This window comes from Helianthus annuus, chromosome 12, assembly GCF_002127325.2.
Source record: "Helianthus annuus cultivar XRQ/B chromosome 12, HanXRQr2.0-SUNRISE, whole genome shotgun sequence".
Taxonomy (NCBI): Eukaryota; Viridiplantae; Streptophyta; class Magnoliopsida; order Asterales; family Asteraceae; genus Helianthus; species Helianthus annuus.
Window position 1 is genome coordinate 112,575,303 of NC_035444.2, and position 21,823 is coordinate 112,597,125.

Here is a 21,823-nt window from a genome sequence, read left to right on the forward strand (position 1 = left end):
CGCTTCTTCTTGCTTAAAACCCCATTCAAAGGGGTTGTTCGTCTGAGTTAGAGTAGTTAGAGGAACTGCAATCTTCGAGAAGTTCTCAATGAAGCGGCGGTAATAACCCGCAAGACCAAGAAAAGAACGAACCTCAGTAGGAGTAGTTGGCGTGTCCCAATCCTTAATCGCACTGATCTTGGAGGGATCTACATGAGTACCTTGTTCGTTGACAATATGTCCCAAAAATTGAACTTCCTTAAGCCAGAATTCGCACTTGGAGAATTTAGCAAAAAGTTGCTCTTTCTTCAGGAGTTCCAGAGTAAGACGAAGATGTTGCTCGTGATCAGCTTGCGTCTTAGAATAAATCAAGATGTCATCAATGAAAACGATGATGAACTTATCTAAATAAGTGTACGACCGGTTTTGAGACCGTTCGATTGCATAACGAACGTTCGACGTGCGAAATCCGTGAACGTGCATGACCGAACACACAATAACGTACTAGAAACATGATTTTATTGAAGATATGACGTGTACAAGCAACGAGAATCACGTGGAGAGACTTTCTCTCTCTAGACTTTCTCTCTCTAAACTTGGATCTCTAAAATCTTCAAATGGAGCAAAAGTCTTTACACTAATACAATAACTCTCTATTTATAGGCCAAGGCTTTTAATGAGATTTCTCATTAATTACAAGATTGCCACCTTGCCTTTTGACTAGATATAATACTTTAAAGACTCGATTACTTCAGTTTCTCGCTACGGCTCGGATTGACGAAGGCGATAGACATTAATGCACTAACAATCTCCCCCTTGGATATTGCCGCAGTCAATCTCGTAGCGTCTTGTCTTTCTCTTTCTCGAACAGAATCCCCGTGGATCTGTCTTCAGCTTCAGTTGCTCTCCCTCTTGGTAGTCTCTTTCTTCAGGCTTCCCCTTTCATCAAGCTTCCGTGCTTTTAGGATCGACGCCTGGCTTTCCGTAGCAACAGAATCAGAAACCTACACATCTCAAACACTCTATTACCAATCAACAATGTTGTGATTCAACTTAATGAATCAACTAAACATTTGAGACATATCTTCCAACTTCTCATCATCTTAACCAAACCAATTGTTCATCTTGTTTAGCCTTTGAGATTTTGAATATCAGCTTTTCAACATCAGTTGTCGAAAATCTTTTTTGGATTTTTCATACTATGAAACATAAATGCAATGACAGAAATTAAATGCAGAAATGAAATATGTACAAACATATTTTTGTGAGTTTGTGTAAGAGGATCATATCAGTTTTTGAGACATATCACTAGCACCGTTAAGCTTTAAACATTTCAAGTTTTAAACAATTTACCTAGATTGTCAGTATATTTGTCCACTTTAAATTTTCACACAAATTTCAATTGATTCGAGATATGATATTAATGTTTTAGAAACTTGAACTTAAATGTGTATCACTCCACTTGAATATATTCCCGTATCCAGATCCCATTGTTCAGTCTTACAGGTGAGTATACCACAGATGATATCTGTTAAGGGGTAAATTGCGAGGGCCATGAGGGCTCAGGTCGATACTTCCGTATACGTAGAGAGATGACGGCTTCGACTTTTGGTGGGTCCCCTTTAGAGGATCTTTTGTTACAACAGCAGTGACTATCAATTTTATTGTTTTATCAACTTGCTGAGGGCTGCGCTTATATTTCAAAGCATTTTGCAGAAAGTATTATTCGGGTACTAGGTCAGTATTTCCATACAGCAGAAGTCCCGGAATAATACCCAGATATCATTGAGTATAAAGACCTAGTATCTCAGAAAGAGGGATCTTTCAAACAAGATTTCGGGGGTTACCCATATATCCAAGAATAGTTACCCACGAATTAAGCAAGTTTGAATTTAGGTTTATATCTCATTTCAATTTACTAAGTGTGCAAAAATCTACCGACACATCCGTATTAAGATTGTTTATCACTTTTAAACATTACATATCTTTAGCGTGTTGTGTTAGACCACTGATGTACTATCATTTCCTCTTTTATGCAACAAAAACTCAATTTTGATTTTTTCAATGTTTTTGGCATTTTCAAATTTTCCAATTTTTTAAAATTTTACTCCCCCTAAAATCAAAATATGTTTCAATTTTGATTTTCTGGGAAAATTTGAAACAAACTGTACAAAAAATTATTTTCCCATGGCGTAAACAATCAGAACTCCCCCTAACAACAAATTATTTTCCCATTGTAATTTCAAAACATTTAAGTTTGTTTTAATCAAAATGGTTTTTCCGGAAAAATTAGTTTGTTTACCAATCATTTATAGGTTCGGGGTTACTTCATCACCTTGTTTTCTTCATACACATGACAGATTTTACAATTTCAGTGTTACCATAAACCATTTGTAGAAAATCAAGTACAACTTAATGTCCCTGATTTACCACATGTAAGACGAAAAATCACCAAAGTGAAATTTCTCAAGAAATATGCCGATTCATGTTCCACGCTTACCAACCTGGGAACTCCGGCAAGTCAGGTTTTTCTATTTAAACAGATTCACCCAAGCCTGACGGTCCTTGGGTGATTTTGAATTCTTGTTCAACATTGGTGGAAAGTTTGCATCATCCATTGTTAAACTTGAATTCTCCTTTTTTCCCTCAACCAATGGCTCCTCTGGCTTCGATGAACCAGAATCATTGCCTGCAGGTGGTTGTTTGACTTTGGCACCTCAGATTCATCGCCGGAAGGTGGCTTGTCTGACTTTGACACGTTAGATTCATCGCCGACCTTTTTCTTCTTCTTTTCTTCTTTCGTCCTCAGATTTGTATCTGATTAATTCATCTTGTTTGACTTTGCAATCAAAGGAGTCGATTCATCAGAACTCTTATTCTTATCAACGGATGAACCCGAGGACAAAATCTTCTCCAAATATTCTCTCGCCTTCTTTCTCTTTTTCCTCAGTCTGTCTTTCTGCCCCTGAGAAAGCTTCACTTTCTTTTCTTGAACTGTCTGTTCTTGAACTTTAGGTTTTAGAAACTTCTGTTCATGGGGCTTGACTTTGACTGGAATTTTTGCCAATTTCTGAGAATTAACTCTCAATCTTTCATTTGATTTCCTTGGGCAATCTCTGGCAATGTGACCTTTGATGTTGCAATTAAAGCATCTTCTTATCTCATAACTCCAACCTTGGCAGTTAACAGCGATGTGTCCTTGATAACCGCATCTGTAACACACTCTGTTATCGTACCAATCACCATTTTTAGTCCAAATGCTCAAATCAAAGCACTGTTTGGCTTGGTGATATTCCTTCCTCCTCTTGATTGTTGGATTTGACTTTTGAGCACTGTGGTCAAACCTGCACCACTTATTACCAACAATTTTTGAGTTTTCATTTTTCAATTTTTGTGGTTTTTGATTTCGATTGGATGATCGATCTGATGAGCTTTTATTTTCTTTTTGAAAATTTTTTGAATTTTTTATTTTTTGTTTATGTTCTACTATCTTCTTAACAGGTTTTTGCTTTGAGCATTCACCTATTTCAGTAGATTGCGAAACAGTATTTTTGAATTTTTCTTTTAATTCTAAAAACAATTTTTGTTTTTCAATTTTTTCATTTTCATCATCAGATTTCTCATCACAATCTTCAACTTTGACATTGTCGAAGTTTGTGACATCGTCACTTATTAGAACTGAATTGATCGGTTCTGGACACACATATGGTGCAGAAGTCATAAAACCTTTCAATTTATTTTCTAAATCAGCAATTTTATTCCGATCACTTTCAGCTTCTTTTTCAAGCTGAATGATTTTAGCAAGATGAGAATTTGCAATTTGTTTTTCAAGATTATTTTTACCAAAAATATCTTTCTCATCTTCTAAAATCTTTATTTGATTTTGAAAATCATTTTCAATTTTTACTTTTTCATTTTCTAGATTTTGTTTTTGATTTTTCAAAACATTTTCTGATTTTTTAAGATTTTCATTTTCTAATGACAAACTCTCTAAATCCCTCAAGAGTTTGGCATTTTCAGATTTCAGATTTTCACAATTTAAGCACTTCTCGGTCATCTTTTCAGCTTCAGCTTTCTTCTCAATCTTGATGACTGAAATTTCTTCAACTTGCTTCTTTACCACTTGAACATTTTCCTCAGATTTGTCTTTAACTTCACCAGTTGCTGCTTTACTCTTCTCTCCTGAATCAGACTTCAATTTTCTAATCTTTTGAAATTCAAGTTCTTGAGCTTGAATCTTTTCAACGAACAAGCTCAAATTGAAAAATTCATAGTTTGAATTGTTCTTCAACATCATCAAGTAAGTACTCCACTCATCATATGGCAATGCGTTTGCCAATTTGTCTTTCAATTCCTCATTGGTCTTGGTTATCTTCAATCTCCTCATCTCCAAATACAACTCGACATACCTATCAAGCAATTCTTTCGTAGACTCTCCTTGATACCTGAAAAATTATCAAATTTGTTCAGTGCTATATAAATCTCAGAACCCATCTTCGGTAATGAAAAATACACACAACAAATTTTCAAACAACTCAAAATTTCACACAAACAGATGACTATCCTATTGAATATCAAAGATTAGGCGACAACGGATCGAGTGGAATTCGCTCGTGCATGTATCCGATGCTTGACAAATCACCTCGGATTACCTGAGAACAACAAGCAAATGATCAGTTTAAACAAATCAATCTATATGAATGGGCCACAATTTTCAACAATCAAATGACTTTGTATTGGGCCGAAACGAAAACTTATTAAACCAATGGACTTTATATCATGAGTTTGGCCTTTTACTTGAACCCAAAAGCTTATCCTTGAAACAAATTAATATCAACAACTTGAAATCAAATGTAATTGAACCTTTACACTGTTGTTGAAAAAAAAAATTTCACAAGCAATCTATTAATTCAACTAGCCGACAATTTATAACAATTCACATGCAAACAAATGATGAGTTCCTGAAATGATTAATGTGCCCTCTGACAACCCTTCTTAAACCGATTAAAATTGAACTAATGATATTTTGAAAATAGTCTGATTGGGCCGATTAGTTTTGAAGAGTTAACAGTCACATGCAATTCTTAATTGTTCAATAAAAGTGTATGGGCCAAACTTTATGGTCAATTTTTGATTGGGCCGCACAACTTATTTAATCAAAACTCATGACAAAAATCAAGTCATTATCACACAAATTTTCTGATTAAACTGTTTAATATGGACTTTGCCTTGATTGGGCCAATTTTTAAACCAATTACATGTGTTGGTCGGTTGTGTTGTCACATTATTCACACAACAAATCTCAATGAGCCGATAACTGTGACTAGATCAACTTGATTGCAGACAACTTTAATTTTTCATTGGACCTCCAACTAGTGGGTCGGTGTATAGAGTAAATGATTGGGCCTTCACTTCACTTAGTGGATGACAAAATTGCATGGGCTGACAACTAATATATCCGACAATTGGACCGCAATTCCACCTCACTTAAAACCGACGAATATTGTTTCTGATTAGTCCACACACATCACTTAGTGGACGACAAACCTATTACACAACACAAACTGATTCGGTCACTAAAATGAGTATCACATGAACTGACACTATGTTAATCGAGTATGATTGGGCCGTCAATTTACATGACTGACAAACAATTAATCAGATCTATCGACAACAGATGTCCGAGAAGAATATGACTTAATCATTAGGCCGCAACTTAATATGAAATCACATGAGCTGAGCTGAGCTGTCTATTCAATTCATGTGGTCGGCAACTGTGAGTTGTTCAGACACAATGATGATGATGACAGTTATAAGTGAAACCTATTGGACCATATGAGTGGAACTAAATTTTGGTGACCTTATGAGCGGACCTCAACTGTTACTATGAGCGGACATATTGTTGTTCACAAAAGCGGACCAGACATGTCACAATCATCATCCTAAGCAACAGCTTCTGAAAACACATGTGAAAATAGGTACGTGAGCATAAAAATGCCTGTGAGTAACATAGGTTTTGAAAAGTAGGATTCATGACTTAGGTTTTAGAAAATGTTTAATAAAATTCAGTCATGAATCTTGTAAATTGTTTTGTTTTGTAAAGTGATAAAATCAGAAAAAAAGAATAATGTCTGTTGACTTCGTCTGTATTAAGTCTTAGGTCAAGATAAGTCAAGATAGGAGCTTGAAAGTAAAAATTAGTGTTTATTATAGGGGTTTCGCTCATGTGTACATTTGTTAGAATAGGTTTCGCTTATTAGAACATGAGGTTTCGCTCTTAGGGTTATCATGGGGTTTCGCTTATTAAACTCATGGGGTTTCGCTCTTAAGGTAGTCCATATGAGCGAAATCACAGGAACTATATATAGCAGCTTTGAGCGAAACCACATCATTTAGGAGTGTACGTTGGAGTGAAACCTGGTCATGCTTTGTGTAACCAAACTCTGTCAAAATTGATTCAGAAACCGTAAATAGAGAAGGAATTGAAAAGGAAAAGCCATGTAACTTCATGTGCATTGATTCCGCCTTTGTATCTGAAGATGAACGTTCTCAACCGACTGTTTAGGGTGGGAAACCGGTCCAACAAGTGGTATCAGAGCACAGGACGAGGAGTTCATACTACTACAGCTTGATTCTACCAGATTCTCTCATTTCTACTCACTTTCTCTCATACTTTTTCGATTTGAACTGGTTCCTACGGTTGAAATGGCCTGAATTTTGAATATAACATGTGAAACATACAATTAACAAACCCTAGAAAGATTCAGGTTAAAAAACGGCTTAAAATGGTAAAAACTGGTTAAAAGCCATATTTCGCTTATTCGGACATCGAAGGTTTCGCTCAAAATACCTAGTTTCGCTCGAAGGTTTAGCTCGAAATTACCCTGGTTTCGCTCATACGGTAGTTTCGCTCGTACGGACTTGGTATTTCGCTCATAGTGACATCTTGCTGGTTTCGCTCAATCATACACTTTTAATTTCGCTTATCTGTCAAATAGTAGTTTCGCTCTTAAGGACATTCACTGGTTTCGCTTATTTGTCATACTAGTGATTTCGCTTTTGTGTCATTAAGAAACTGATTTCGCTCATTTGTCACAGTTTTTCAAAATTTCGAAAATTTTTCTAAGTATTGGCTGATTTTGCAGGTATATTCAAGATGGATGATATATTCTTGAACCCGTTCAGCGACATGTACGCATTCTCTGGAAATTCTGGAAATGATGATACTTCGTCAAGCAAAGAGAACGAGAGTCAGCCGAATGCGAAGAAAAAGGAAGCTTGGGAATCTGAAAGTGCCTTTGGAACCTTCAATAAACCTCCAAAACAAATGGCTATCGAGGAATACAGTCGGTGGTCAAGAAAGTTTGAAGATTGGTTGATGGCATTTGCGTTTCCCAGCTGGAAAAGTCTGAAAAACGGTTATGTCAATGGAAACAAAAATGGTGAAACTCTCACATCAGCTGAGGAGATCGAATCATTTGTGGCTGAGCCAAAATGTGTGGCATTGTTATTTCAGTCCGTCCGGGAAGACATAATCTCATTGATCGATTATTCAAATGCAAAAGATCTCTGGAAGAAGCTAGAAACAAAATGTTTAGGAAGTTCAGAAATTGTGAAAAAAAACAAAAGAAAACTTCTTAGAAAAGAGTTTGATCTTTTTGGATGTTTAAAGAACGAATCAGTTTGTAAAATGATAGAAAGGTTTGGTCATCTGAAGCTAGAATTAGCAAGACATGATATCAGATATCCTGAGGATTAGCTTATCGACAAATTGTTCGATTCGTTACCAGACGAGATGGATTGGAGATATTATGCGTTGATGCTCAAAAATACCATCAAAGATCCAGAAAAGTTGACTTTAGATTTGCTGATTGAAAAACTCAAGAGTCACGAGTTGGAGTTGAAGAAGACATTCAAAGTCAATCACTCATCTTATTAACAGAATTTGGATTTGTATTATCCGAAGAGCATGATGCCAAAAACAACTTCTCCCAAGACTGCGTTTTCTACTGAGAATGTGTCCACAGCAAGCAAAGAAAGTCAAAGCAGTCAAAGCAGTGGAAATCATAGTGGTTATCACAGTGGATCTTCATCATCTGCAAGTCATTCTGATGCAAAGTTTCAATGCAACATCGCAATAGACTTAAAGAATGCTCAGAATTTTGATGAGGAGTCGGCTAAACAGCAAATGATCTTTCTAGCATCTGTGTTGGAATCCTATGAAGGGTTAGTAGCAAGGAAGATAGGCAACACCAACTTAACGAAAGAGGACTATGATCAAATAGATCCTGATGAAATGGAATTAATCGACATTCGTTGGTGCATGGCCAGTGCGGTTCGTCGAGCACAACGATTCATGGAAATAACCGGAAGGAAGACAATTGGTGGTCCATCTACCAAGTTAGGGTTTGACAAGTTCAAGGTGACGTGCTTCAAGTGTAAGCAGAAATGTCACTTCAAGCGAGAATGCAGAAACGCATATGCTGATGAGTCGGAGAACCCTTTCAGAGAGGATTACTACAAGAAGGCGATTTATCATCCGAAGAAATCCGAGCTGCCTTGATTGAAGCAGGTTGAAGACAACAAAGAGAAATCTAGAGCTCTTGCGGTGATTTATGATGATGAGGGGTATGATTGGAGTAAAGAGGTTTTACCAGAGGAAGATGCGGTTGGCTACGCTTTCATGGCAAAAACCGAACCTATTCCGTGGAAAGACAACAGAACTGAAGAGCAAAAGTATAAATACAGAAAAATGTTGGCTGAAAACAGAATAATTAGAATATCTGGCATCTATCTGGAAGCGAGGAGAGCGAGAAGATGGGATCCGGACAGGGAGTGTTATCTTGACCCGTATGGAAATATTGCAGTTGATGACCAAACTCTTGATCTGGAAGCAATAATCAAGGAGTTTAAAGATGAGGATGAGTATTGGCAGAATAAATGGTGGGGAACTGGAGACGAGAAAGAGAAAGAAGAGAAAGAGAGGAAGGAGAAAGAAGAGAAAGAGAAAAAGGAGAAAGAAGAGATAGAGAAGTCAAAGAAGATTGATACTGGGGTTATTGACACAACGCAGGAGTTAACTGCTGAAAACCTCGGAAAAATGGCTGACAAAGTGCTGGCTGCTAAGGCACTTGAGGTAGACTCTAACTCCGTGTCTGAGTCAAAACGTCAGGTCAGTTCAAACTTGTCAACAAATGCGTCAGGTAAGAAAATTGATGGAAATCTTGATTGCAAAAATTGCAACAAAGAGTGCAAATTTTGTAATACAGTCACGTATCTCAACGGAAAGAAAGTTGAGGATCTGACAGCAAAAGTCAGAAGCGTTGAGAATCAAATTCTTGAGCGTGACAAAAGAGTTAAAGCTTCGACTGAACGGATTAAAGAATTAACTAACCAAATTGAAAATGATAAAATTGATCATGAAAGAGTTAAAAATGAAAATGAAAAGTTAATTCTTGAAAACCATCAGATTTCTTAAAAGTTTGAAAAACTCAAAAGCACAATGAAAGATAATGATGATCGAATTGGTAAAACTTATAAAGAAAACGTTCAGCTAAAAGCAGTGCTGAGAGTAAAAGAAGAATCAATCAACAAACAACTGGATGAAATCGCTAAATTGAAACTTAAATTTCAAGAGGCTGAAATTGAAAATGAGCGAATCTAGTTGAAGCTTAACAGTTACAGCTCCGCAAGCTTTGTTTTGCAACACATTGTTCCAAAACCCATCAGTAAAAACAAAGCTGGTGAAGATGTTTATTCTGATGGAACCGGGGTGGGTTTTCATAGAGTTCCACCGCCGATTCTGGATAATTACACGAAAAAGCAATCTGGGTTGGTTGAAATTGAAGAAGAAAGTGAAGTGAAACTTCGAGAAAGCATTGATGTCACGTTCACATCTTCCAATGACAATACTGTCCAAAATAATGTTGTAAAATTTGTTGTTGAAAATGTGCTAGAAACTGATAGTGACACTACTGAGGAAGATGGGTGTTTCTTGGACAAATACATTCCGAAACAAAAATCCAAGAACAACTTAAATGAAGAATCAAATCTTGTTATGTACAAGATGTTGGGTTCAGATAAGTTGTTTTCGGATTCATAGTTTCCAATTGAGAATGTAAACATGAACAAATTGACAAATGTTTTCAAGTTGGTCGAAGTTGAGTTGTCAGAAGTGAACAATCTGAGTCAAACGAAGAGAAAAATGAGTTTTGAGAAAGGAAAAGCTTACAACAAGAAATCTGTTAATCCATCGCGTTTTTACAATAACAACAGAAACAATTGGTCAGGAGGTTATTAGGGGGGTAAGTCTTATCAGAAAAGAAATGTTCCAAACAAGAAGTTTGTTGAGAAGAAAAAGTTTGTGAACAGTTCGAGTTCACTTGCTGATGAAGAGAAAGAAATTTTTTCAAAATCAAACAAAGAGTTCTTTGAGAAGAAAGTTTCTCAATCTCAGTCTGAAGGCACAAGTCGGGTAGTTGATACTCGAACATGCTTCAGATGTAATCAAGTTAGTCATATTACACGAAAGTGTACCAACGTGAAGCCTAAAACTGAAACTGTGAAGACTCAACAAAAGAAAGTTGAGGTGAAGGGTAAAGCACCAACCGTTGTTGAGAAAAAGAATGTGAAAAATGACAACATCAAAGTGAAAAATGAAACTGTAAAGAAGTCGATAACTAAAAATGAAAATTTTATAAACGTGTTGCATTATCTCAACACGTTTGGAAACCAAAAACAGAGAAAAAGGTTTCACCTTCTAAGGATTCAATTCAAGTTGATTATGATGCAAATTTTCCACCTCTGGAGGCTGAAAACTTTAAAATTCAAGTTGCGAGAGTTAAAACTGTCAAGGTTACACCTAAGGCTGATGAGGTCTGGGTGGACACCATGTTTGACAAAGCAGTTTGAATTGCCGGAGCTTCCTGGATCGCGAAGCATGAATCGGCATCTTTATTGAAGTTGGTTAAGTCAAAGTTTGTTATGTGTAGGATCTTCCAAAACTTGTATCCAGATGGATCATGGATAGTGGAGCTTCAAGACATATGACAGGGAAGACTGCGTTGCTGTATGATGTAAGAAACATAAATGGAGCATACGTAGGTTTTGCGGGTAATCAAGGAGGAAGGATTATTGGTGAAGGAACGTTATCCAACGGGATTGTGACGTTTGAGAGAGTTAACTACATTGCTGAGCTGGAGAACAATCTGCTGAGTATCTCCCAGATCTGTGACAGGATGTATACTACTCACTTCACTGACAAAGAATGTTTGATCTTGAAACCAGGATTTGTTATTCTTGAGGAATGGATTATCATGCGGGCATCGAGGGTTAATGATCTATACGTGTTGGATATGAGCGTAGCTACTACAACCACGGGTCAGGCTCATTGTTTTGTGTCCAAAGCAACTGAGAAAGAATCGAGATTGTGGCACCGCAAGATGGGGCATATTCATCTAAGGAAGATGAATCACTTGGTGCACAATGATTTGGTTACAGGAGCTCATGTCAAAGGTTTTCATCTGGAAGGGGAGTGCATTAGCTGTGTAAAAGGCAAGCAGAAGGAAAAGTCACACCCTACAAAGTAAGTCAATTCAGTTTCGAGACCTCTTGAAAGACTTCACATGGATTTATTTGGTCCTGTGAATGTCAAAAGTATTACAGGAGATTACTACTGTTTGGTCGTTACTGATGATTATTCCAGATTTTCGTGGGTTTCTTTCTTGAAGACGAAAGACGAAACATTTGACAGTTTAATGGCGTTGCTCAAGAAGATTGAGAATTTGTACCAAAGGCGTATCAAAAGAATTCGAAGTGATAATGGTACTGAATTCAAGAACAGCAAAATGGAAGAATTTTGGGACGAAAGAGGTATATTGCATGAGTTTAGTGCTCCGTACACTCCGCAGCAGAATGGAGTCGCAGAACGCAAAAACCGGACACTAATCGAGACGGCTAGAACTATGCTCGCAGATTCAAAGCTACCTAGTAATTTCTGGGCTGAAGCTGCTTCCGCCCCATGCTATACGCTCAACAGGGTTCTCACTGTCAAAAAGTTCAACAAAACATGCTTTGAGCTAATCAGTAACCGCAAACCGAATTTGAAGTATCTAGAACCGTTCGGGTCACCCTGTACAATTATAGAGCCTCATGGAAAGTTTGGTCCGAAGTGCATTGACGGAATATTTGTTGGTTATGCAAATCCGATGCGACGTGTCTTCGTTCTATGTGAGAAGCGGATTATTGATGCTGCAAATGTTGAATGTCAAGGTTATACTATGCCGCCGCAGAATCCGGGAGATTCATGGCGTTATCATTATGGCAAACTATGGGATTCGTTTGACATGAGAGAAGAATCAGAGGATGATAAAGATTTCTTTGATGAGCTGGATATTTTGCGTGAGTATGAGTCGCAGCAAAGGTTCCCAGCTGAGTATTCTAGAAGACCTCGGGAAACTTCAAATGACGATGAAGGAGGTCCTAGCAATGCTGGTGAACATGATGATGAAGTTGCTCCTGGTAATCAGTCGGCAGTGAATGATGATCAAGAAGCTGATAACATGCCAATATTTGATCATGGTGATTCAGATTCTGAGGGGAAGCAGATCCAGATTTCAAGTCAAACAAACCAAGTTGGTGAACAAGATGCAGATCAGAATGTTACTAATCTGGAGGGCAATGTAGATGTTCCAAGTGAAGTGATGCCGCGAACTCTTTCATATCATCCAGAGGAGTTGATCATAGGAGAATTGCAAGTAGGCGTTCGCACGAGACATCAAATTGACCAGGGCCTTACATGTTTTTATTCTACAGTAGCACCTTTACAAACTGAATTTTCATTAAGTTGTTTCATTTCGCAGATCGAACCACGAACTTACAAAGAGGCACTTACTGAAGACTCTTGGGTCATTGCGATGCAAGAAGAGTTAAGTCAGTTTGAAAAGTTGGGAGTGTGGAAGCTAGTGGATTTACCGGATGGTCAAAGGAAAATCAATACGAAATGGGTATTTAAGTGTAAGAGAGATGACAGAGGAGTTGTTGTAAGGAACAAAGCTCGACTCATTGTTCAGGGCTTTAGTCAACAGGAGGGGATTGATTTTATAGAAGTCTATGCTCCTGTGGCACAACTAGAGGCAATCAGAATTTTCCTTGCATTTACGTCTTGGAAGAACTTCAAAGTTTATCAGTTGGATGTAAAATCGGCGTTTCTTTATGGGAAGGTCAAAGAGGAGGTTTATGTCGGTCAACCGCCGGGCTTTACTGACCCAATCCACAAAAAGAAGGTCTACTTATTGGACAAAGCACTGTATGGTTTACACCAGGCCCCGAGAGCCTGGTACGAGACTTTGTCTCAACACCTACTAGCCAACAAGTTCATTTGTGGAAAAGTGGATGCCACTCTCTTCACTAAAGAAGTCGACGGTCATCTTCTGATAGTTCAGATTTATGTAGATGATATAATCTTTGGGTCGACAAATGAGAAATTGTGCAAAGATTTCGAACAGGTGATGAAGCAAAAATTCGAAATGTCATCAATGGGGGAGATGAAATTCTTTCTGGATCTACAAGTTGAACAACTACCTGAGGGAATTTTCATTCACCATACGAAGTACGTTCGTGATATTCTAGAGAAATTTGGGATGTCAATTTCTACTCCAGCTGCTATCCCACTTGCAACAAATCATGGGATTCACCCAGATCTCACCGGAGACAGGGCTGATGAAACGTTTTACCGTTCGATGATAGGTTCTTTGATGTATCTAACTACTTCACGTCCTGATATCATGTACCCAACGTGCCTCGCAGCAAGATATCAATCTAACCCGAGAGCTTCGCATATGATTATTGTGAAGAGGATATTACGCTACCTGAAAGGAACTCCTTCATTGGGGTTGTGGTATCCTAGAAAAGGCGATTTTACGCTCGAAGGGTATTCCGATTCGGATTTCGAAAGCTGCAAAGTCAATACCAAATCAACGACTGCAGGATGCCAGTTCTTTGGACCTAGATTGGTTACCTGGCAGTGTAAGAAACAAACGTCTGTGGCATTATCTACATGCGAAGCGGAGTATGTTTCTGCTAGTAGTTGCTGCTCTCAGATCCTGTGGATACAGCAACAGATGCGCGACTACGGTTTGCAGTTTCTTAACACACCTCTTTTTGTTGATAATGAGGCCGCTATAAATATAACAAAGAATCCAGTACATCACGCTAAAACTAAACACATAGAAATTCGTCATCACTTTATTCGCGATTGTTTCGAGAAAAAGTTGATACGAATTGAGAAAATCTACACTGACGAACAAAAAGCTGATTTACATACCAAAGCTTTTGATAAAAATCGGTGTAAATATTTGTTAAAACTTAACGGTATGAAGTTTCTTTCGGTGTCGGATGGCATAATTGGCGTTGATGAGATTACTGTTGCGGATGAAGATGAGAAACAATATGCAATGGTTTGTTGAGTTTTTACCTGTTTTGCTATTTAGGGGGAGTAGATAGTTGTATATAGTTTATTTTCAGAAAATACAAAAACAGTAAAAAATGGAAAAATACAAAAACATGATAAATTTGAAAAAGAGCTTGTGTAAAAAGGGAAAATGATAGTACATCGGCTAGACAATTACAGTATGCTAAAGATTTGTAAAGTTTAAATGAGTTAAACAGTCTCACTAATGATGTGTCGATAGGTTTTCGCACATTTAGTAGATTTATTCGGGATATAAACCTAAAATTTCAAACTTGCGAAATCTCGTTTGAAAGGTCTCGTATTATGATATACTAGGTTGTTATACTCAATGATGTCTGGGGTATTATTCCGGTACTTCTGCTGAATGGAAGTCCTGACCTAGTCCTTGGATAATATTTTCTTCAAATGCTTGAAACATAGCATAAACCCTCAGCATGCAGATGAAACAATAAAATTGATAGTCGTTGCTGTTGTAACTAAAAGATCCTCTAAAGGGGACATACTGAAAAGTCGAAGCTGATATCTCTCTGCGCATACGGAACTATCGACCTCAGATCCCTCGGCCCTCGCATACCTAATTTATATACAGATATCATTGTAGTATACTCACCTGTAAGACTGAATATTGAGATTCTGGATACGGGAGTATATTCAAGAGGTGGGACACATGAATGAGCTAAGTTCACAAGACATCTAAATAGTATCCTGAGTGAATTGAAATTTGTGTGAGAATTTAAGATGGATCAGTATATTGACAATCGAGGTGAATTGTTTAAGTCTGAGTATGAAATGAAGCTTAACGGTACTTGTGATTTGTCTGAAAAGCTGATATGATTCCCTGACACGCTCGCCAAAATAAGTTTGTATATAGTTTACTTTGTTTACTTTCTGCAATTTAAGTTTTCTGCATTTCATTTCTTAGTTTAGAACACTTTATTAAAATCCAAAAAGATTTTATTTCTGCTTTATATTTGACAAACCAAAGTGGAGAGTTAATCGTTGGATTCTTGAAGATTGAAGCAGATGCAGGAGATTCTAGACTGAAGAATGAGGAGAGCTTATTTTGTTGGAGTTTGAGATGTTTTCAAAGTTAAAACAAGTTCATTAGATGATGCTTGTTACATTTTTTTCAGAAAATGTTTGAAAAAGTTTTTACAAAATCAGTCTGTATTGTCAAAAGATCAATCAAGGTCATTAAATTAGACTTGATAGATTAATTGAGTAATCAGGGTTATTAACTTGGACCTGAATACTTGAGTGGATTTCTAGTACTGATAGTTTGTGTGATTTTGTTAAAAGATAGAATTGTAATGATTGATGTTTGAGACACAGGTTTTGGACTTCATTATTCCCATGGAAGCTAAATGTTAAAGCTTGAACCAGATGCCTCAGATTCTAGCATACTGAGAGGGGGAGTCTTTGAAAGGGGGAGTCTGGATCAACAGCTAAAGGTAAGTCTGAATCATGTAATAGAATATGTGTTAGTGCATTACGTCTATTGACTTCGTCTTGTATCATGTAATAGAATAGGATAGGTTAGAATAACCAGTGCACGAGGTTCGAGAGTCGAAGTTTAGTGGTTAAGCAAGAGGTTTCGCTCATATGGACACTGTCCATAAAAGCGAAACCACAAGCATGTAGTTTCGCTCATATGGACATGTCCATATAAGCGAACCACCCGAACTATAAATAGTGCACTTTTTGTTCATTTGGCAACGGATCTGGAACTTGTAACGAAGTGTTGCCAAATTGCTTTCAGGTTGTAAACGTTGTTAAATCAATCAAAGAAGCATTATAATTAGCTTGAGCATCCGTTTCATTGATTCCGCCTTTGAATCGGATTCACAACTCTTCTGATTGACTCATTCGGGTTCAACAACGATCCTACAAGTGGTATCAGAGCTCAGGAGGAAGAGTTTAGCTCAATTGGATCTGTTTTCTGTCTTCTACACCTTCTTTTTCGATCTGAACAAGTTTCCATGGTTAAAATCGGCCAAATTTTTCACAGAATGTGTATTAGTGGATATTAACAAAGCCTTGAAAGTTTCACATCCAAATTCGGATTAAAAATGGACCAAATTATCTTCGAATGTAGTTTGGCTTATTTGGATATTGTATTTTTTCGCTTTTAGAACCACATGGATTCGCTCCAAAGACCATGTTATTTCGCTTATGTGTACACTTTAGAATGAGGTTTCGCTCATAGGAACTTGAGGTTTCGCTCATAGGGTTACCAGAAGGTTTCGCTTATCTGGTCACCTGTTATTTCGCTCACGAGTTCAAGATAGTTTCGCTCATAAGTCCTAGATAGTTTCGCTCATTTGATCATCTGGTTTCGCTCTTGTGAACAAATTCTAAGGGTTTCGCTTATTAGTCATCAAAGGGTTTCGTTTATTAGTCATCAAGTGGTTTCGCTTTTGTGTCTAGTGTCATATTTCGCTCGATAGTGAATTTTTCCGAGTCAAGATTATTTCACGACAATCAAGTGTCAGTGTATTTCAGATTACTTGATATTGTTTAAACTGATTGAGTTTGTTTGATTGCTTTTAGGTGATTAAAGATGTCAAACAACGGTGAAGAGTTCTACAACACATTCTACAACGCGTTCACTTCCGAATCGACAGATCTGAGTTGAAAAAATATTCAAGAGAGATTTCGGAGAATTTGAAGTTTGAGAACATGTACGGAAGCCAACAGAAGCCAGCAAAGCTAATGAAAGTTGAAGACTATAACTGGTGGAAAAACAGATTTGAGGGTTGGGTAAAAGCTTTCGCTCCTAAAAGCTGGTTAAAATTGACAAATGGATACATTGAACCAGTGAAAGAGGGAGGAGAGTTAATAGATCCAAAAGATTTCACAGACATAAATGTAAAAAATGTTGTGGCTGAATATAAAATGATCACATTAATCAAACAGTCAGTGAGAGAGGATATTATCTCGTTACTTGAACAAGAGAAAACTTCAAAGAGTTTGTGGGAAGTGTTAGGGAAAAAGTGTGCAGGAAGTAATGAAATTGTCAAAAACAAAAAGAAATTGTTGCGTAAAGAGTTTGATTTATTTTGTTGCATGAAAAATGAATCTGTTTGTAAAATGATCGAGAGATTTGGACATCTGAAAATGGAGCTGGCCAGACATGAAATCAAATATTCTAAAGAGGTGATGGTGGATAAATTGTTTGATTCATTGCCCAATGATCAAGTTTGGCAATACTTCGCTCTAATGCTGAAAAATACAATCAAGCCTGATGATTTAAAAGTGGATTTGCTGATTGAGAGGCTTGAAAGCCATGAGTTGGAGATAAAAAGATCCAAAGTCAACAGTCCAGCTTATCAGCAGAATGTGGAACTTTACTACAGAGGAAATACACCACAGGCTGGGTCTCCAAGAATAGCGTTTTCTGCAGAAAGCTCAAATTCAGTAAACAATGAAAGTCTTCTCAGTGGTTTTCACAGTGGATCTTCTTCAAACACTTCAAGTCAATCTGATTCCAAGAATTTGTTTCAGTGTAATATCGCAGTGGATCTGAAAAATTGGCAGAACTTCAGCGAAGAGTCGGCAAAACAACAGATGGTTTTCTTGGCATTTGTACTTGAATCGTATGAAAGCCTCGTTGCAGGGAAGATTGGTAATACCAATTGGACGAAAGAAGATTATGATCAATTAGACCCCGAGGAGATGGAACTAATGGATATAAGATGGTGCATAGCCAGTGCGGTTCGTCGAGCACAGAGGTTCATGGAGATCACGGGGAGAAAGTCAATTGGTGGACCATCTACCAAACTGGGATTTGATAAATCCAAAGTGACATGCTTCAAATGCAAACAAAAAGGTCACTTCAAGCGCGAGTGCAGAAATGCGTATGCTGCTGATGATTCTAAAAACCCGTTCAATGAAGACTATTACAAGAAAGCGATTTACCATCAGAACAAGTCTGAGCCACCAAGATTGAAACAGCCTGAAGAAAAGTCAAGGGCTCTTGCAGTTATATATGACGATGAAGGTTACGACTGGAGTCAAGTTTGCCCTAAAAAAGATGCTGTTGGGTATGCATTTGTGGCTGATGCCGATCCTGATAGATGGTGGAAAGCAGACTATGCAAGATAGGAAATTGGAAAATTAAACAAACCATTCAAAGAAGCCTAGAGAGCAAAACGATAGAATGAAGAATTGGAATGTTACATGGATCCACGGGGTAATCCAGTTGCTGACCCATAAAAAGTGGATTTCAAAGCTGTAACAAATCTGCTTCCAAGGCAAGCTACTTTCAACACACGAAGGTTATCTGATAAAGAGTATTTGCCTGATTTGGAGAAGAAGATAAGAGAGGTTTGTGAAGCAAGTCTACCGAAGGTGGTAGAGATGAAGAAGAGAAAAGAAGAAGAATTGAAGAAGTAAAAGCGGTTGCGAAGACTGCTGCTGAAGAGGAACCGAAAACTGAAGAGAAACAGAAAGCTGAAGAAAAACAGAAGATCGAGGAAGCACTTAAAGAAGAACAAAAAGAGAACAAAGAAGAAGTTCAGAAAGCTAAGACAGAAGAATCGGTGCTAGAAGAGACTGAGGTAAGAGAATCTTCTGACTTATCGAATGCTAAAATTGTCAATGAAAAGGAAAACAAGTGCAGGAATTGCATAGAAATGTGCAAAGCCTGTACTGAAGAAGATGATATCATAAAACCAAAAGACAATGACATAGTTAAACTTGAAAATGTTTTCACAACAAAATGTAAAGAAATGATTGAAACAGAAGAAATTTTGAAAATAAAAGTTGAAAAAGTGACACAGAAATGTCAAGGTCTTGAAAAGGATAATGAGGTTTATCGACAACTGTGTACAGCAAAATGTGTCGATTGTGTTGAAAAAGAATCTAAATTTCAAGATTTACAAAAACAGTATGATTCTTTAAAATGGTCGAGTCAGAGAGTACAAGAAGCTTTTGATACTTTGAAAAGCCAAGTCAAAAGTTTTGATCAAAGATTGTCTGAAACTTTAGTCACTAAAGAAATGTATGAAAGAAAGTTTAAATAAAAGCAAATTGAAATGAACAAGTGTGTTGATGAAATTTCTAATCTTAAACAAGTCTTGGCTGAAAAAGATAAGATTGTTACAAAACTTCAAAGTTCTCATAACTCTTCGTACATTCTCGAACGCATTTTCAACATCACACCAGATGACAAAGATACTAATAATTGCAAAAAGGGTATTGGTTTAGAATTTCATCAGGTACCACCACCATTGAGAAACAATTATACTTTTTATGATGAAGAAAAGGTGGCAAAGGGTTTGAACATAGCTGACCAATTACCTGAAAGTATCGATGTGACTTACACCAAATCTGATGATGCTGATGATTCAGAGGTGGTAAGTAAGGTTGTTGATAGCGTTTTGAAAGATGAGTCTACAAAAGGTAAGTCTTGAATCACAGGATGAAGATGAAGGAAATCTTTATGATAGATATCTGAAAAACACAAAATCTGAGAAAAATTTGAATGATGATTCAAAGGGATTGGTTTATACCATGATTGGATCGGACAAACTATTCTTAGATGTTGTATTCCCGATTCAGAATGTGATTTCAGAAAAGGTCGATAAAGTTTTCAAAATGGTTGAGATTGAGAAGTTGGAAATTTCAAAGTTTGCTGGTAAAGGTCATAAATCTTTTTATAACAAAACTGGTTTTAAAGAAAAACATGAAGGCTGGTTTGGGTTATAAAAAGAAACAGAATCGAAAACAAAACGAAAAACAGGATTTGCAACAAAAATTGAATTTTGTTCAAAGAAAAAGTTTGAAAGAAGAGGAAAAACTCAAATTTGGACAGCAGTCTAATGAGGAGTTTGAGGCTATGAAAAAGAAACAACAACAGGCCAAGGATGTTTCAAAGAAAGTGTGTTTTAAATGTGATCAAATTGGACATGTTGCACGAAAATGTCCAAATCCAAAGCCTGTTGATGTTGAAAAACAGAAATTTGAGAGCATGAAACTAAGGTCAACCAAATTTGATTCGAAACAAACTTGGAGGTACAATACAAACAAGTTTGCTTAAAATTAAAATTGGAAATCAAACCCAAATAGGTTCGATTAAAGACAGACCTGGAATTCTCACACACCTAGATTGAGAACAACACAAAGTTGGAAAACATCAGTTGATATGACAAAACCTCAACAGTTTTGGAAACCAATTGTTGTTCAAAATCAAAAGGTTCAAAAAGAGACAAATTTTTACAAAAGAGGTACCCCGAATGGTCAAGTATGGAGTGCTAAGAAACAAGTGATGTCGGTAAAAGATGAGAAAGTTGAAAAAGTTTTAAATGACAAATAATTTCCAAAATTGAATGAAAATTATTGTGTTGAAATGCCTAAGGTTAAACAGACCTGGGCTAAATTGTTCAAATGATTGATAAAGTTTGAATGTGCAGGTGCTCAATGAAGCTGAAGATTGTGAGAATGGTAGTTGGGACAGCCTGGCACAGGAAGAGGTTGCTGAACCCTGGTTTGGTTGAACAGGGAGTTTAGTTTGATTGATTTCTGTACATAAATAAATAATATTTTCAAAACCCTAAAAAATCTTGAAAAATTTAAAAACCAAAAATATGTTTGTTTTTAATTTTGTTAGAATATATGTTGATTGAATACGCCGAAACCCTCACGGCTGAACAAACATGATTACGTTCAGCAGATTGAAAAACGGTTTTCAAACTGTAAAATCAATGTGTTGTAAATCATGGGGGTAATTACTGTTTTTATTGTATTTCAGTTCACAAGATGCAGAAAATGGATGGCGAGACAAAGCTATCAGTATCGTGTTGTCAAATTTTTAATGATTTTGCATTTTAGGGGGAGAAAAATTGTCATTAGAAAAATACAAAAAAATTAGAAAATTTGAAAAATACAAAAACATGATATAATTTGAAATTTGAGCTTTGCGTAAAAAAGAGGAAATGATAGTACATCAGTAGGCAGTTACAGTATGCTAAAGAATTGTAATAATTATATAGTGTTAAACAATCTTACTGATGATATGCCGATAGGTTTTTATACACTTAGTAAACTTTTTCGGGATATAAACCTAAATTTAAACACTTGCTTATTTCGTGGGGAACACTACTTGGATATATAGGTAACCCCTGAAATCTCGTTTGAAAGGTCCCATATTCTGAGATACTAGGTCTTTATACTCAGTGATATTTGGGGTATTATTCCGGGACTTCTGCTGAATGGAAGTTCTGACCTAGTCCCCGAATAATACTTTCTGCAAATGCTTGAAACACAGCATCGCCCTCAGCAAGCTGATGAAACAATAAAATTGATAGTCGCTGCTGTTGTAACTAAAAGATCCTCTAAAGGGGACACACCAGAAAGTCGAAGCCGTCATCTCTT

General features: G+C 36.9%; 1 protein-coding gene across 1 annotated transcript in view; it reads left to right on the forward strand.

Annotated features, from left to right (window-relative positions):
* The window catches only part of LOC110893462 (stress response protein NST1-like), a 36,443-nt gene extending 15,497 nt beyond the window's left edge, over window positions 1-20,946 (forward strand). Inside the window, exons 2-4 of the mRNA XM_035981352.1 lie at window positions 18,703-18,775; window positions 18,859-19,008; window positions 20,863-20,946. Of these exons, the coding sequence (XP_035837245.1) occupies window positions 18,703-18,775; window positions 18,859-19,008; window positions 20,863-20,946 (307 nt within the window). The remainder of the gene's footprint in view (window positions 1-18,702; window positions 18,776-18,858; window positions 19,009-20,862) is intronic.
* Window positions 20,947-21,823: the final 877 nt, after the last annotated feature.